The following is an 18,127-nucleotide window of genomic DNA, read 5'->3' as shown; positions in this document are numbered from 1 at the left end:
ACTCACAATCCATTGACCCTTTGACTGTTCACTAATGTGTCTCTCCCCATCATTGCGGTGCGTTTAAGCTTCACTGGTTCTGTAGCCACTTGTAATTTCTTGCAGATTTCTTGATCAATGAAGGTGACATCGCTTTGGGCATCCAGTAATGCATAGGCATATACCTTCTTATTCTTCCTTTTAGGATTTGAAATGCACACTGGTACAACCATTGATGTGCCATTGCTTTCCCTCAATCTGCAAGAGAATACCGATGCTTTCTTTTCTTCCTCAGCATCTTTAGATATTGAGGATGTACCCTTCTTTGGACGTTCTTCATGTAGTGGTGTAGGATGGTGTCCTTTGCACACACTGTATGTTGCCCTTTCTTACACTCCTTAGTGATATGGCCTTTTCTTAGGCACCCAAAACACAGTTGGTTAACAAGTACAAACTTTTTCTTTTCATTTGGGGATTTCTCATTCAATTGTTGGCACTTGTGTATAGAGTGGTTCTCTCCACAGATCATACACTTAAAAGTAGTCTGAGAATTTGTCGTTTCTGTCTCTCTACTGATCCCAGTAGTGACTTTGAACTTGCTCTCGTAGGTATCTAGACCTGTTGTATCGGTTGCAAAGCTAGTTGCTCTTGCACGTCTTATATCTCTTGCAGGCCTTTCTTCTAAGGATTTTAGGGCATAAGATGCTGTTACTAGATGAAATGCTATTTGTGCTTCCTCATTAACGAACTCAAAGAACTTTTCAAAACTTGGGAAGTTCTTGCTTAGATCTAAGGCCGCGTACACACGGGCGGACTGTCTGCCGAAACTAAGTTCGTCAAACAGTCCGCGTTGAACGAACTTGCCCACACACGGCACTTTTTGAGCGGACTAAGTTCGTCGTACTAAGTCCGCGCAACTTTTGAAATGAACGGACTCGCCCACACACGAGGAGGACAGTCCGCTCATTTCGAGCGCGTGTCAAGGTAGGGCTCCGCCGCCTGGAATGGACTTAAAGGGGAACTCCAATGCCGAAAAAAATCGGCGTGGGGGTCCCCCCAAAGTCCACAACAGACCCTTGTCCGAGCACGCTACCCGGCCGGCCAGGAAAGGGGGGCGAGCGAGCGCGCCCCCCCTCCTGAGCCGTACCAGGCCGCGTGCCCTCAACATGGGGGGTGCCTTGGGGAAGGGGGGGCCGCGCGGCCCCCCCCCCCCCACCCCAAAGCACCTTGTCCCCATGTTGATGAGGACAAGGGCCTCTTCCCGACAACCCTGGCCGTTGGTTGTCGGGGTCTGCGGGCGGGGGGCTTATCGGAATCCGGGAGCCCCCTTTAATAAGGGGGCCCCCGGATACCGGCCCCCCACCCTATGTGAATGAGTATGGGGTACAATGTACCCCTACCCATTCACCTGTAAAATAAAAGTACCCAAAAAAAACACAACACACGAGATAAAATATTTTATTGCACAGCTCCGGGGGTCTTCCGTCTTCGGGGGTCTTCTCGCCGGACTCCTCCGCTATCTTCTTGTAGCTCTTTTGCTAGCGGAGGAGTCCGGCTTTCTTCCTCCCCGCCGCCGGCCTCTTCTCCCGACTTCGGGGGTCTTGTCCCCCTCTTCGGTTCTTCTGCCGGGCCACCGCGCCTTCTTATAGCTCTTTTACAGGCGGTGGCCCGGTCTTCTGTCGCCGCTGCCGCCGTCGCCGTCGCCTTCCATTCTTCTTCTTCTTCTTCTTCTTCTTCTCCAGGAGATGTTGACACGTCGCTCTCTCCGGCCGGAATGCCAGAGCCGCGCTGCGCGGCCACTTATATAGTGACAATGGGGCGGTGTCACATGGTATATGTCACATGGGTTGGTCACATGGTGACCCCGCCCCCTTACAATGTCATAGTCCCCATGTGACATCAACCCATGTGACCAACCCATGTGACATATACCATGTGACACCGCCCCATTGTCACTATATAAGCAGAAGAACCGAAGAGGGGGACAAGACCCCCGAAGTCGGGAGAAGAGGCCGGCGGCGGGGAGGAAGAAAGCCGGACTCCTCCGCTAGCAAAAGAGCTACAAGAAGATAGCGGAGGAGTCCGGCGAGAAGACCCCCGAAGACGGAAGACCCCCGGAGCTGTGCAATAAAATATTTTATCTCGTGTGTTGTGTTTTTTTTGGGTACTTTTATTTTACAGGTGAATGGGTAGGGGTACATTGTACCCCATACTCATTCACATAGGGTGGGGGGCCGGTATCCGGGGGCCCCCTTATTAAAGGGGGCTCCCGGATTCCGATAAGCCCCCCGCCCGCAGACCCCGACAACCAACGGCCAGGGTTGTCGGGAAGAGGCCCTTGTCCTCATCAACATGGGGACAAGGTGCTTTGGGGTGGGGGGGGCCGCGCTGCCCCCCCTTCCCCAAGGCACCCCCCATGTTGAGGGCACGCGGCCTGGTACGGCTCAGGAGGAGGGGCGCGCTCGCTGCCCCCCTTTCCTGGCCGGCCGGGTAGCGTGCTCGGACAAGGGTCTGTTGTGGACTTTGGGGGGACCCCCACGCCGATTTTTTTCGGCGTTGGAGTTCCCCTTTAAGTCCATACCAGGCGGCGGAGCCCACGACGTCTCCTTCGCGGGCCCCGCCTACCTGGAGAAGCGCTCGAAATGAGCAGACTTTTCTCCGGGCGGGAACAGTCCGCTCATTTCGAAAGTACAGCGGACTGGCCCACACACGGGCGGACTGTCCGCTGAAACCAAGTTTCAGCGAACAGTTTTACGGAAATTCCGTAAGACTTTGTTCGTCAAACAGTCCGCTGAAACTGTCCGCTGAAGCCCACACACGAGCGGACTGTCCGCTGAAACACTGTTCAGCGGACAAAGTTGGGCGAACAGTCTGCCCGTGTGTACGCGGCCTTACTGTTCAGTCACATAGTGATTCCATCTAGAAGCCACTTCTTCAGGTAGCTTAGCTAGCATCCTGTGATTTTCTAGATAGTTGTTCAGTACTTCTAGTCCTCGTACATGTGGGATGGCATTGCTGCATGTTTGCAGTTTGTAATGTTCTTTAGGACCTACTTTAGGCCAGTTATTCAATTTCTCCCTAAAGGCTCTTTGTACTAAGAAATGTTGACCATACTTCTTCGTCTGTTCTATAGAAGTTACATTCGAGAACTTTCTTTGCTTCGCCACCAACATATTTCTGAAAGTGGTTCTGCACCTAAAAAAAAAATATTAAAAGCCAGCAGCTACTAATATTGCAGCTGCTGACTTTTAATAAAATCACACTTACCTGTCCCAGGGTCCAGGGATGTCGGCGGCAGATGACGAGCGATCGCTTGTCTCACTGCTGCCCCCGCCACAATCCTCTGTCAGGGAATCTGGAAGTGAAACATTGCGGATTCACTGCCCGGTTCCCTACTGCGCATGCGCGAGTCGCGCTGCGCGTCTCTTCTGGTCCCCCGCTGTGTCCTGGGAACTGTGTGTTTCCCAGAACACAACGGGGGGGGGGCATCTGCGGGGGGTCTGCGGCGGTCTGCCCGGAAGTGGGTGCAGATACCTGGATTATCCAGGTAACTGCACCCCCCTCCCCCCTGAAAGGTGCCGATTGTGGCACCGGAGGGGACGAGGGATCAGATTAGCGGAACTTCCCCTTTAGGGTGAAGAAGCACTTGAAGGTAGAATAACTTGTCAACTGACCTGGAGCAATAATGCTCAATGATCATTTCAAAACTTGCCTTCCACTCTATGAACTTCAGTATGTCTCCTGAAAATACAGTAGGTTCTGGACTGTTCTCTGTCGTCTTGCTGGGACCATAGTCGCAACATTCTCCTGATCATTGCAGTGACATCTAGGAACAGAATTATCCTGTTTTATTTTTTCACTTAGTTCTGAATTGGGTGAGTCTCTTTTCGTTTTTCTGAGCAGGGACGGAAGGGCAATTACTTCTTCTACATTACATGCTGGTGATTTCCTTCCATTCTCCTGGGCGTATGAAAGGAAGTAGGACTTTGCATCTTCGCTTAGTACAGATTTGGACTTATGATTACTATTCATGTCCTCTTCGTGTACTCTTAGTCTGGCTTCTATAATCTTGAGTTCCTTCGGCCTTTACATTTCTGCTATTCGCATACGCTGCACCTCGATTGCAGATTCCATCTCAATTTCTGCTTTCTTGACAGCGAGTTGTTTGACAAGTTCCTTTCTTTTTGCTATTAAAGTACTTGAGGACTCTGATATTTTACTGGTACTTCTGCTAGTGGAAGAAGTCCTACTTGTGATTGTGGTTCCTCCTAAGGACCTAGCATAGTCTCTTATAAAAAGCTTGTTCATTCTCTTTCTTGCCTTAACTTCATCATATTTAGCTTCAGATGATAGTTCTCGCATGAGCTTTACTAAATCTTTAGTGACGGTAGTATATGTGTCCATGTTCCTTACAATATCCTGGGGAGGTGCCGTAGATGACCGTAAGTTGACATATGCTGCCATAAGCTCTGATTCAGATTCTTCTACTGTCCCTATCGTATCACTCAAGTTTACTTTTATACTTTCTTGCTTTAGCTTTCTATGAACATCTTTAACCACTTGGGATCCGCGCTATTGCAAAATGACGGCAATAGCGCGGACCCACATTTTCGGGACTACGTCTATTGACGTAGTCCCGGTTACGAGCGGCCTGCGCGCCCCCTGAGGGGCGCGCGCGGCGCGCTCTGTGATCGGCGAGTCCGTGAGACTCGCCTGATCACCGATCCGTGTAAGGGGTCGATCCCGACCCCTTATCACGTGATCAGCTGTCAGCCAATGACAGCTGATCATGTGATAAAACGGAGCCGGTAATCGGCTAGTATTCCTCCTCGCGCTGACAGCGCGAGGAGAAAAAAAAAAAGCCGATCGCCGGCGGCCGTGTTCGGGACATCAGTCCCGATCACGGCCAGCAATTTGAAAAGGACACCTGCCCCCTGCCAGTGCCCACCTGCCACCCGCAGTGCCATCCTGAATAAAGTAAGTGCCCCCCTGTCAGTGCCACCCAGCAGTGCCCATAGTGCCCACAGTGCCACCCAGCAGTGCCCACAGTGCCACCCAGCAGTGCCCACAGTGCCACCCACAGTGCCACCCAGCAGTGCCACCCACAGTGCCACCCAAAATCTGCCTCAGGTGCTGCACCCCAGTGCCGCCCATCAGTGCCCAGCAGTGCCGCCCATCAGTGCCCAGCAGTGCCGCCCATCAGTGCCCAGCAGTGCCACCTATCAGAGCCACCTATCAGTGCCACCTATCAGTGCCCATCAGTCCCATCTATCTGTGGTACCTATCAGTGCCCATCCGTGCCACCCATCCGTGCCACTTATCCGTGCCACCCATCCGTGCCATCTTATCTGTGCCCATCTTTGCCCATCAGTGCCGCCTTATCTGTGCCCATCGGTGCCGCCTTATCTGTGCCTATTAGTGCCGCCTTAACTATGCCTATCAGTGCCCACCAGTGCAGCCTATCAGTGCCCACCAATGCAGCCCATCAGTGCCCACCAATGCAGCCCATCAGTGCCCACCAATGCAGCCTATCAGTGCCGCCTAATCAGCGCACTTCAATGAAGGAGAAAAATGACCCGTTTGCAAAATTTTATAACAAACTATTAAAACATGATTTTTTTTTTTTTTTTTTTGCATCTTTTTTTGTTTGTTTAGCAAAAAATAAAACTCCGAGCTGTAACTAAATACCACCAAAAGAAAGCTCTATTTGTGGGAAAAAAATGATAAAAATTTCATTTGGGTACAGTGTTGTATGACCGCGCAATTGTCACTCAAAGTGCATCAGCGCTGAAAGCTGAAAATTGGTCTGGGACTGAGGGGGGTTTAAGTGCCCAGTAAGCAAGTGGTTAATGTAAGATTTCCACCTATCATACATTCTGGTGAACTTTTTTCCTTTTAATGCTGCTTCTTGCTCCAAGTTTTCCAGCATCTTTAGGGTCAGTTTTCTTATACGTTCTGAGCATCTTAGTTCATTTGTTTGGGATATCTTTCTTTGGGCCATGGCTATTGCCAGGCTGTTTGCTGCCTTGCCATGCTATGTGCTGACTTGCGATGCTTTGTGCTGCAGGCTTTGGGCCTAGTGATGGGAAACTAGCTGGCTGCAGTACGTGGCCTCTTCGTGCGTAGCGGTGTAGGCGCTCTAGCTCTGGACTTTGGTCTCCCACCATGCGTCCATTTCTCTCTCTAGGGATGACAGGAGGGTTGGCGCTCTTTCTGTAACTATCTTGCCTTCGCCATTCTGCCACTTTAAGAGTCGGCTGCAGATTGACTAAAAACACACGTTCTATGGCCTCTATGGTAGCTCCGCTGCTCAACATGTGCTCTTTTCTGTGCAAGTTGAGGAGCACTATCGCTTCACCCTCAAAGGCAACTAATAGTTCCACTGTGGCAGGTGCAGCACTATGAAGTGCCTTATGCGCTGTGGCATTAGAAGAATTTTAATTTATGACCTTTTAGTCCAAACAGGACTATCTCTTACTCTATAATTCCTCTGGCACAGTTCTGTGGAAGCAGTAGGTTTAAAGAGCACACCAAACCTCTATGATATCTTCTTTATTAACTTCAGCTTTTTTTCATATAAACACTGACAATTTAGCAGCAGGCAGTGCATGTACAAACATGTGTTGAATAAAGTATAACAAAATTGTGGTTCAACTGTTCGATCTTGTCATTAACCACTTAACACCCGGCCCATAGCCGAATGACGGCTACAGGGCGGTTGTTTAACTCTGGGAGGCCATCATATGATGTCTTCCCAGAATTCCGCTCTCACGCGCCCCCTGGGGCGCGCACTCGAGAGCATCCGTGACCGCCGGGTCCACAGGACCCGGCGCATCATGGACCATGGTAAACGGACGCTCATCGCGGCCGTTTACCACGTGATCGCTCCGTCTAATGACGGAGTGATCACTTGTAAAAAAAAACGGCGTCATGTTATGACGCCGGTTCCTCCCTCCCCCTCTCTGTACCGATCGGTACAGCGGAGGGGGAAGAGATCGGTGTCAGCAGCGCTGTGGGCTGCATCTGCAGTGCCCACATCGCTGCTCACCGAAAATTAACCCCTCAATTCCCTGCCATTACTCTGCAATACCCTGCAATACCCTGCAACGCTCTGCAATACCCTGCAACACTCTGCAATAACCTGCAACTCCATGCAACGCCCTGCAACACCCTGCAATACCCTGCAACACTCTGCAATACCCTGCAATACCCTGCAGCACCCTGCAACACTCTGCAATACCCTGCAACACTCTGCAATGCTCTGCAACACCCGCCAATACCCTGCAACATTCTGCAATACCCTGCAACACCCGCCAATACCCTGCAACACCCACCAATACCCTGCAACACTCTGCAATGCTCTGCAACACCCGCCAATACCCTGCAACACCCGCCAATACCCTGCAACACTCTGCAATGCTCTGCAACACCCGCCAATACCCTGCAATGCTCTGCAACGCAATACTCTGCAACGCCATACTCTGAGATACCCAGCCATACTCAGAGATACCCAGCCATACCCAGCCATAGTCGGTGATACCCTGCAATACCCAGCCATAGACACCCTTCCTCCCTTCCCGCCGCCCTCCGGTGCTTCTACCGACTCGCCAATACGATCAAAGCCAGAATCTTATTTTATTTTTATTTTTTTTCAGGCTTCCCAGCTTAGAGGTGAGATGCGGGGTCTTATTGACCCCATATCTCACTGTAAAGAGGACATGTCATGCCATATTCCTATTACAAGGGATGTTTACATTCCTTGTAATAGGAATAAAAGTGATCAAAAAATTTATTTTTGGGGAAAAAAATTTCAAACTAAAATAAATAAAGAAAAATGAACAATAATTTTTTTTTTTTTTTAAAGCGCCCCTGTCCCCATGTGCTCGCATGCAGAAGCGAACGCATACGTAAGTCCCGCCCACATATGAAAACGGTGTTCAAACCACACATGTGAGGTATCGCTGCGAACGTTAGAGCGAGAGCAATAATTCTAGCCCTAGACCTCCTCTGTAACTCAAAACATATAACCAGTAAAAAAAAAAATCGTCGCCTTTGGGGATTTTTTAGTAGCGATGTTTGGCGCCATTCCACGAGCGTGTGCAATTTTGAAGCGTGACATGTTAGGTATCTATTTACTCAGCGTAACTTCATCTTTCACATTATGGAAAAATTGGGCTAACTTTACTGTGTTTATTTTTTTTAAAGCACAAAACTTGCTGCGCAAATACCGTGCGAGATAAAAAGTTGCAACAACCACCATTATATTCTCCAGGGTGTTTACTAAAAAAACATATATAATGTTTTGGGATTCTATGTAATTTTCTAGCAAATAAATTATGATTGAGAAATGTCAGAATTGTCCTGGGTGCGCCAGAACGCCTGATGGTGCTCCCTGCATGTTAGGCCTCTGTATGTGGCCACACTGTGTAAAAGTCTCACACATGTGGTATCGCCGTACTCGGGAGTAATAGCAGAATGTGTTTTGGGGTGTAATTTGTGGTATGCATATGCTGTGTGTGAGAAATAAACTGATAATATGACAATTTTGTGAAAAAAAAAAAAGTACAAAAAATGTTGATTTTGCAAAGAATTGTGGGAAAAAATGACAACTTCAAAAAACTCATCATGCCTCTTACTAAATACCTTGGAATGTCTTCTTTCCAAAAAGGGGTCATTTGGGGGGTATTTGTACTTTTCTGGCATGTTAGGGTCTCAAGAATTGAAATAGGCCGTCAGTACTTCAGGTGTGATCAATTTTCAGATATGGGCACCATAGCTCCATAGCACCATAGCTTGTGGACTCTATAAATTTCACAAAGACCAAATAATATCCACCAATTTGTACTTATTTTTACCAAAGATATGTAGTAGTATACATTTTGGCCAAAATGTATGAAGAAAAAATTACTAATCTGCTAAATTTTATAACAGAAACAAAGAAAAATTCATTTTTTTTACAGAATTTTCTGTATTTTTCTTTTATAGCACAAAAAAATAAAAAACCGAGCGGTGATAAAATACCATCAAAAGAAAGCTCTATTTGTGCGAAAAAAGGACAAAAATGTCATATAGGTCCAGTGTTGCATGACTGAGTAATTGTCATTCAAAATGTGAGAGCACCGAAAGCTGAAAATTGGTCTGGTTATTAAGGGTGTTTAAGTGCCCAGTGGTCAAGTGGTTAATATAAAATACATAAAAATGGTAGATATAGTTCTCTCTTCAGTATCTGTACTTTCACTTTAAATACTTTAGACACTTCATGAGCTCTCTGAGAGGTATATCTGAGGCTTAAGATATTGCTATGATGTTTGTTTGCTTGAACATTTGCGATAATGTTTGATAATGTTTGGTAATGTTTAATGATGTTTGATAATGTTTGGTCAAACTACAAGTGAACACATAACTAGTTCAGTATACAGTTCTAATTACATTATTTAACAATAGTAACATATATAACTGTATTAAATACCTATTTTGGTCACTTGCTTACATAAAACTGAACTCTGGCTGGATCTGTAATTTGTTCAGGTCCACTCTCTCTGATGTAATGAGATCTAGCAATGTGCTGGGTAATTTCCAGACAAAATAATAGGTGTGAGATTGGCTGTGATTGGCCAAAACTCCTGAGAGTCACAAAGGCTTAACTCTGTATTTTCTGGTTTCAATTCTGCTGCGTCTTTGAGCTTACCTTTTAGGCCTCATGCACACGAGACGCAGTTAAACGCGCGTTCAGATGCAGTTGGACAGTTTTTTCAACTGCCCCTGAACTCATTCAATGTTATCCTATGTGTCCATGCACACAGTCTCGTTTTTTTCCGTTTTTATGCAGTTGCGTTTAGTCTCGTTTTTCCAGAAGCAAAAAAATGCGTTCAGAAACAAAAATTTCCACGTTTCAGACGCAAAACGCGGCAAAACGCGGCAAAACGCGGTAAAACGCGGCAAAACGCCGCTACCGCGTTTAGCCGCGTTTGCGTTTATATGCGTTTTTAAAGGTGACCTTTTTTTTTACATTAAAAATCTAAAAAATGATTGCAAATGATGAAAAACCAAAAATATTTTAAACAATTGCAATTGCAAGTGGACAATCCACAACTTGTGGCAAGTGACATGGCAGGTGGCAAGTGACGTGGCAAGTGGACAATCCACAACTTGTGGCAAGTGACATGGCAGGTGGCAAGTGATGTGGCAAGTGGACAATCCACAACTTGTGGCAAGTGACGTGGCAGGTGAAGTGGCAAGTGACGTGGAAAGTGGACAATCCACAACTTGTGGCAGGTGACGTGGCAAGTGACCTGGCAGGTGACGCGGCAAGTGACCTGGCAGGTGACGTGGCAAGTGGAAAATCAACAACTTGTGGCAGGTGACTGGCATGTGACGTGGCAAGTGGACAATCCATAACTTGTGGCAGGTGACGTGGCAAGTGACGTGGCAAGTGGACAATCCACTTGTGGCAGGGGACGTGGCAAGTGACGTGGCAAGTGGACAATCCACTTGTGGCAGGGGATGTGGCAAGTGACGTGGCGAGTGGACAATCCACAACTTGTGTCAGGTGACGTGGCAAGTGGACAATCCACAACTTGTGGCAGGTGATGTGGCAAGTGGACAATCCACTTGTGGCAGGTGACGTGGCAGGGGACGTGGCAAGGGACGTGGCAAGTGGACAATCCACAACTTGTGGCAGGTGATGTGGCAAGTGATGTGGCAAGTGGACAATCCACTTGTGGCAGGTGACGTGGCAGGGGACGTGGCAAGGGACGTGGCAAGTGGACAATCCACAACTTGTGGCAGGTGACGTGGCAGGTGATGTGGCAAGTGATGTGGCAGGTGATGTGACAAGTGGACAATCCACATCTTGTGGCAAGTGACGTGGCAGCTGACGTGGCAAGTGACGTGGCAAGTGGACAATCCAAAACTTGTGGCAGGTGACGTGGCAAGTGACGTGGCAGGTGACGTGGCAAGTGACGTGGCAAGTGGACAATCCCCATCTCGTGGCAAGTGACGTGGCAGGTGATGTGGCAAGTGACGTGGCAAGTGGACAATCCACAACTTGTGGCAGGTGATGTGGCAGGTGATGTGGCAAGTGATGTGGCAGGTGATGTGACAAGTGGACAATTCACATCTTGTGGCAAGTGACGTGGCAGCTGACGTGGCAAGTGACGTGGCAAGTGGACAATCCAAAACTTGTGGCAGGTGACGTGGCAAGTGACGTGACAGGTGACGTGGCAAGTGGACAATCCACAGCTTGTGGCAAGTGACATGGCAGGTGGCAAGTGATGTGGAAAGTGGACAATCCACAACTTGTGACAGGTGACGTGGCAAGTGATGTGACAGGTGATGTGGCAAGTCACGTGGCAAGTGGAAATCCACAACTTGTGGCAGGTGATGTGGCTGGTGACGTGGCAAGTGGACAATCCACAACTTGTGGCAGGTGGCATGGCAGGTGACATGGAAAGTGGACAATCCACATCTTGTGGCAAGTGACGTGGCAGGTGATGTGGCAAGTGACGTGGCAAGTGGACAATCCACAACTTGTGGCAGGTGATGTGGCAAGTGACGTGGCAGGTGATGTGGACAATCCCTAACTTGTGGCAGGTGACGTGGCAAGTGACGTGGCAAGTGGACAATCCACAACTTGTGGCAGGTGACGTGGCAGGTGACGTGGCAAGTGGACAATCCACTTGGGGCAGGTGACGTGGCAGGGGACGTGGCAAGGGACGTGGCAAGTGGACAATCCACAACTTGTGCCAGGTGATGTGGCAAGTGATGTGGCAAGTGGACAATCCACTTGTGGCAGGTGACGTGGCAGGGGACGTGGCAAGGGACGTGGCAAGGGACGTGGCAAGGGACGTGGCAAGTGGACAATCCACAACTTGTGGCAGGTGACGTGGCAGGTGATGTGGCAAGTGATGTGGCAGGTGATGTGACAAGTGGACAATCCACATCTTGTGGCAAGTGACGTGGCAGCTGACGTGGCAAGTGACGTGGCAAGTGGAAAATCCAAAACTTGTGGCAGGTGACGTGGCAAGTGACGTGGCAGGTGACGTGGCAAGTGACGTGGCAAGTGGACAATCCACAACTTGTGGCAGGTGACGTGGCAGGTGACGTGGCAAGTGGACAATCCACTTGGGGCAGGTGACGTGGCAGGGGACGTGGCAAGGGACGTGGCAAGTGGACAATCCACAACTTGTGCCAGGTGATGTGGCAAGTGATGTGGCAAGTGGACAATCCACTTGTGGCAGGTGACGTGGCAGGGGACGTGGCAAGGGACGTGGCAAGGGACGTGGCAAGGGACGTGGCAAGGGACGTGGCAAGTGGACAATCCACAACTTGTGGCAGGTGACGTGGCAGGTGATGTGGCAAGTGATGTGGCAGGTGATGTGACAAGTGGACAATCCACATCTTGTGGCAAGTGACGTGGCAGCTGACGTGGCAAGTGACGTGGCAAGTGGAAAATCCAAAACTTGTGGCAGGTGACGTGGCAAGTGACGTGGCAGGTGACGTGGCAAGTGACGTGGCAAGTGGACAATCCACATCTCGTGGCAAGTGACGTGGCAGGTGATGTGGCAAGTGCTGTGGCAAGTGGACAATTCACAACTTGTGGCAGGTGACGTGGCAGGTGATGTGGCAAGTGATGTGGCAGGTGATGTGACAAGTGGACAATCCACATCTTGTGGCAAGTTACGTGGCAGCTGACGTGGCAAGTGACGTGGCAAGTGGACAATCCAAAACTTGTGGCAGGTGACGTGGCACGTGATGTGACAGGTGACGTGGCAAGTGACGTGGCAAGTGGACAATCCACAGCTTGTGGCAAGTGACATGGCAGGTGGCAAGTGATGTGGAAAGTGGACAATCCACAACTTGTGACAGGTGACGTGGCAAGTGATGTGGCAGGTGATGTGGCAAGTCACGTGGCAAGTGGAAATCCACAACTTGTTGCAGGTGATGTGGCTGGTGACGTGGCAGGTGATGTGGACAATCCCCAACTTGTGGCAGGTGACGTGGCAAGTGACGTGGCAAGTGGACAATCCACAACTTGTGGCAGGTGACGTGGCAGGTGACGTGGCAAGTGGACAATCCACAACTTGTGGCAGGTGACGTGGCAAGTGACGTGGCAGGTGATGTGGCAAGTGACGTGGCAAGTGGACAATCCACAACTTGTGGCAGGTGATGTGGCAAGTGACGTGGCAGGTGATGTGGCAAGTCACGTGGCAAGCGGACAATCCACAACTTGTGGCAGGTGATGTGGCTGGTGACGTGGCAAGTGGACAATCCCCAACTTGTGGCAGGTGGCATGGCAGGTGACATGGAAAGTGGACAATCCACATCTTGTGGCAAGTGACGTGGCAGGTGATGTGGCAAGTGACGTGGCTAGTGGACAATCCACAACTTGTGGCAGGTGATGTGGCAAGTGACGTGGCAGGTGATGTGGACAATCCCAACTTGTGGCAGGTGACGTGGCAAGTGACGTGGCAAGTGGACAATCCACAACTTGTGGCAGGTGACGTGGCAGGTGACGTGGCAAGTGGACAATCCACAACTTGTGGCAGGTGACGTGGCAAGTGACGTGGCAGGTGATGTGGCAAGTGACGTGGCAAGTAGACAATCCACAACTTGTGGCAGGTGATGTGGCAAGTGACGTGGCAGGTGATGTGGCAAGTCACGTGGCAAGTGGACAATCCACAACTTGTGGCAGGTGATGTGGCTGGTGACGTGGCAAGTGGACAATCCACAGCTTGTGGCAGGTGGCATGGCAGATGACGTGGAAAGTGGACAATCCACATCTCGTGGCAAGTGACGTGGCAGGTGATGTGGCAAGTGACGTGGCAAGTGGACAATCCACAACTTGTGGCAGGTGATGTGGCAAGTGGACAATCCCCAACTTGTGGCAAGTGACGTGGCAAGTGACGTGGCAAGTGGACAATCCAAAACTTGTGGCAGGTGACGTGGCAAGTGACGTGGCAGGTGATGTGGCAAGTCACGTGGCAAGTGGACAATCCACAACTTGTGGCAGGTGACGTGGCAAGTGACGTGGCAGGTGATGTGGCAAGTGACGTGGCAAGTAGACAATCCACAACTTGTGGCAGGTGATGTGGCAAGTGACGTGGCAGGTGATGTGGCAAGTGACGTGGCAAGTGGACAATCCACAACTTGTGGCAGGTGATGTGGCTGGTGACATGGCAAGTGGACAATCCACAGCTTGTGGCAGGTGGCATGGCAGATGACGTGGAAAGTGGACAATCCACATCTCGTGGCAAGTGACGTGGCAGGTGATGTGGCAAGTGACGTGGCAAGTGGACAATCCACAACTTGTGGCAGGTGATGTGGCAAGTGGACAATCCCCAACTTGTGGCAAGTGACGTGGCAAGTGACGTGGCAAGTGGACAATCCAAAACTTCTGGCAGGTGACGTGGCAAGTGACGTGGCAGGTGATGTGGCAAGTCACGTGGCAAGTGGACAATCCACAACTTGTGGCAGGTGACGTGGCAGTTGGACAATCCACAACTTGTGGCAGATGACATGGCAAGTGACGTGGCAGGTGATGTGGCAAGTCACGTGGCAAGTGGACAATCCACAACTTGTGGCAGGTGCCGTGGCAAGTGACACGCTAAATACAAGTACACTGCAGCTCTCACAGCTGCTGCTACTCACTCTGGTCTCACAAAATTGCTGAAATAGTTAATTTTTGAGCTGGGGAGGGTCTATGATGTTAGCTTAACTAAACGCTTCTAGACGCAAACGCGGTAAAACGCGGTAAAACGCCGCTAAATCGCGGTAAAAATCGCGGCAAAACGCGCGTTTCTAAACGCCGGTTTCAACATGTGTCCAGCAGCGTTTGCATCTGCGTCTCATGTGCATGAAGCCTTACTGTCCTATAATGAATATTAAAAAGCATATGTTTCTCGTTTGCTTCTGTGAACACAATATACAACTGTTATATGACATTCGTGTATAAAATCACAGTAAATAACTCTGCTTTTATCTCTCACATGTGAGCATATAAACTATATTAAGGTTATTAGCATGTAAGTCACATTAGCAACCTAGGACAGGTCTTAGCTGGCCAGCTACACCTCGGCCCTCCAGCTGTGGTGAAACTACAATTCCCATGAGACATTGCAAGAACCTTACAATCACAGGCATGACTCCTAGAGGCAGAGGTATGGTGGGATTTGTAGTTTCATCACAGCTGGAGTGCCGAGGTTGCCTACCCCTGCTATATGTTTTTCTCCACATTTATATGCAAACTATTCTAATTAGGAAAAGAACCCAACCTTGTCACTCTTATTATTCTTTGTATTTTAGGCACTACTTGCTGATGAAACCATTGGCAATGTTCCAGTACTGCTGCTTGGCAACAAGATTGACAGACCAGAGGCCATCAGTGAAGAAAGGCTCCTGCACACTTTTGGACTTTATGGGCATGCTACAGGGAAGGTATTGACCCTGTAATTTCTAAAATGTTATCCTGTCAAAGCTAGAGCAAAATGTTGTGGGACATTATGAAATATTATAAAATTGACCTACATTAACATTACACTGCTGATGTATTAGCAATTCAAATATTAAATATTAGATACATTTAAATGAAACAGGAACTCTGAATAACAGACTTTTGAAAGGAGAGAGTGGGGAGAGAGTGGGGAGAGAAGGAGGGAGGGAGAGAGAGGGAGAGAAGGGGGAGAGAGAAGGGGGAGAGAGGGAGAGAAAGAGGGGGGGGGGGGAGATGGGCAGGGCTGGACTTACCATTGGGCTTGACTGGGCTCAAGCCCATGGGCCCTGCCCAATAGGGGGCCCCGTGGGCCCTGCTGGGATACATAGCAAAGTGCACTCAACTCGGCTCACAGTCGCACCCAGTTCTGCCCTATGATGGACATAACACAGGGACAGGGCATGACTGTGAGCCCAGCCGAGTACACTCGTCTACTCTTGGCTCTGCGAGAGAACCTGAGAGCCGCCAAGAGGACCCGAGAGCCGCCGAGAGGACCAGATAGCTGCTGAGAGGACCCGAGAGCCACCGAGATACACAGGACTCTGTATCTCGGCTGCGCCATTTTGAAACTTCAAGACTGCAATGGCAAGGCTGCAACTGACAAGGCTGCAATGACATTGGACAAGGCTGCAGATGGACACTGATAAGGCTGCATTGATGGGTATTTAAATGTAAGTTTTTTCCTTAAACTTCTCTCCTAAAAGTTTTTTTCCCTTAAAATTCTCTCCTAAACTTGAGGTGCGTGTTATACACTGGCACGTGTTATACGCCGATAAATACGGTAATGTATAGAAGGTAGGGCCCGAAAGTGACTCAAGCCCAGGGGCCCCCACCACCCTAAGTCCTGCCCTGGAGATGGGGGAGGGATCGGGGGAGAGGGAGGGAGATGGGGGAGGGGGAGAGATAAAGAGGGGGAGAAGCGGAGAGAGAGGGAGATGGGGGAGTGGGAGAGGGGAAGAGATAAAGAGGGGGAGAAGGGAAGAGGGAGTGAGATAGGGGAGTGGGAGAGGGGAAGATATAAAGATGGGGAGAAGGAGAGAGGGAGTGAGATGGGGGAGTGGGAGAGGGGAAGAGATAAAGAGGGGGAGAAGGGGAGAGAGTGGGGAGAGGGATTAGAGGGAGAGAGAGGGAGGAAGGGAGAGGGGGAGAGGGGGGAGAGAGAGAGAGGGGGGGAGAGGGAGGGAGGGGAAGAGAGGGGGGAGGGAAGAGGGAGGGAGGGGAAGAGAGAGAGAGGGAGGTGGGGATAGAGAGGAGAGGGAGATAAGGGGGATAAGGCGATATTTGGGGGGGGAGAGAGGGTTTTTAACCAAATGATAATATTCCCTATAGACTTGATGGATTACAGGTTGTGTCATCCCCATCTGCCTGCTGTATATATTCCACATTCTCCTCTGGCCAGTTGCTGAAAGGCTGCATGAGAAAATCTATTACAAGATAAGTCACCCAGGAAATATTTTGTTGATGAACATTTAATGACACCACCTTATATTGCACTTACATAAAAGTAAATAATGCATAGCCATTATGCATAAGCCATTATGCATAATGCAAAGCCGGAGGGCTTTCACACTGGAACGGTGCTCTAGCAGCACGGTAAAAAAGTCCTGCTAGCAGCATCTTTGGAGCGGTGAAGGAGCCGTGTATTCATTGCTCCTTCACCGCTGCTACCCATTGAAATCAATGGGACAGCGTGGCTATACAGCTGGCAAAGCGGTTTTAACACTTTTTTGGCTGCTAGCCACGTTAAAACCGCCGCGCTAGCAGCCGAATACCACCGCTAACACGACAGTAAAGCGGCGCTAAAATAGTGACGCTTTACCGCTGGCGCCCGCACCGCCCCAGTGTGAAAGGGGCCTTAAGGTATGCTGCCAGCCCATTTAAAAAGAATTGAATGCAGTGCACCTTAATGCTCAGTCAGAAGCATGTTGCCTTAATGAGGGTGCATTCAGAAAGAACATATTGTGAAGAGGCCCATTATTCAGGTTTAAAAAAAAAATATATATATATATACATATACATACACATACAATAATAAAAAACACTATGAAAAAGTCTGCAAAGATTACCTATGAGTAATTATTATATAATTATTTAATACATTTGTAAAGTGTTAAATGGAATGTTCTCATTCTTAGGGGAAGGTACCAAAGAAGCAGCTAAATACCAGACCTATTGAACTGTTTATGTGCAGCATATTGAAGAGACAAGGCTACGGGGAAGGATTTCGCTGGCTATCGCAGTATATCGATTGACAAAAAATGTGCTTTATTCTCTCTTTTTTTTAATTTAATTAAGATTTTATAACTTGAAAGAAATTTCTATACATCGGTGCCATTTCAAGAAGATATGATTAAATTGCAATAAAGTACTATTTTATTTTAATAACAATGTTTTACTGAGTTTGTACACATCTATCAGATGCAATGTGACTAGCTTAAATAAATACCATTCGCTTTCTATAGTGTTTAACACCATAAATGCAGTTATTAGCTCAAGTTCAGGGCAGAATAGTAAGGCAGTAGCATAGCTAGCAGTTATTCCCTGACCCATGACACTGGGGCAGAAAAACAGGGTATCTTCAACCTTAATTTTAGAAGGAATGCCTTTTTGTTTAAAGTCTAATTTTCAAAGTTAGAATAAACTGAAAAAAAAGAAAGG

The 18,127-nt window shown here is 48.9% G+C and overlaps 1 protein-coding gene across 4 annotated transcripts in view; it reads left to right on the top strand.

Moving 5' to 3' along the window:
* The window catches only part of SAR1B (secretion associated Ras related GTPase 1B), a 240,667-nt gene extending 222,810 nt beyond the window's left edge, over positions 1-17,857 (top strand). For all 4 annotated transcript variants that reach the window (XM_077473940.1, XM_077473941.1, XM_077473938.1 and 1 more), the window contains exons 6-7: positions 15,283-15,414; positions 17,605-17,857. In XM_077473940.1, the coding sequence (XP_077330066.1) occupies positions 15,283-15,414; positions 17,605-17,721 (249 nt within the window). In that variant the 3' untranslated portion in view covers positions 17,722-17,857. The remainder of the gene's footprint in view (positions 1-15,282; positions 15,415-17,604) is intronic.
* Positions 17,858-18,127: the final 270 nt, after the last annotated feature.

Source organism: Lithobates pipiens, unplaced genomic scaffold, assembly GCF_037356315.1.
Source record: "Lithobates pipiens isolate NorthernLeopardFrog02 unplaced genomic scaffold, aLitPip1_a1.2 Scaffold_8, whole genome shotgun sequence".
Lineage (NCBI taxonomy): Eukaryota > Metazoa > Chordata > Amphibia > Anura > Ranidae > Lithobates > Lithobates pipiens.
Note: the sequence above shows the minus strand (reverse complement) of the source record. Positions and strands in the feature narration are given on the sequence as shown.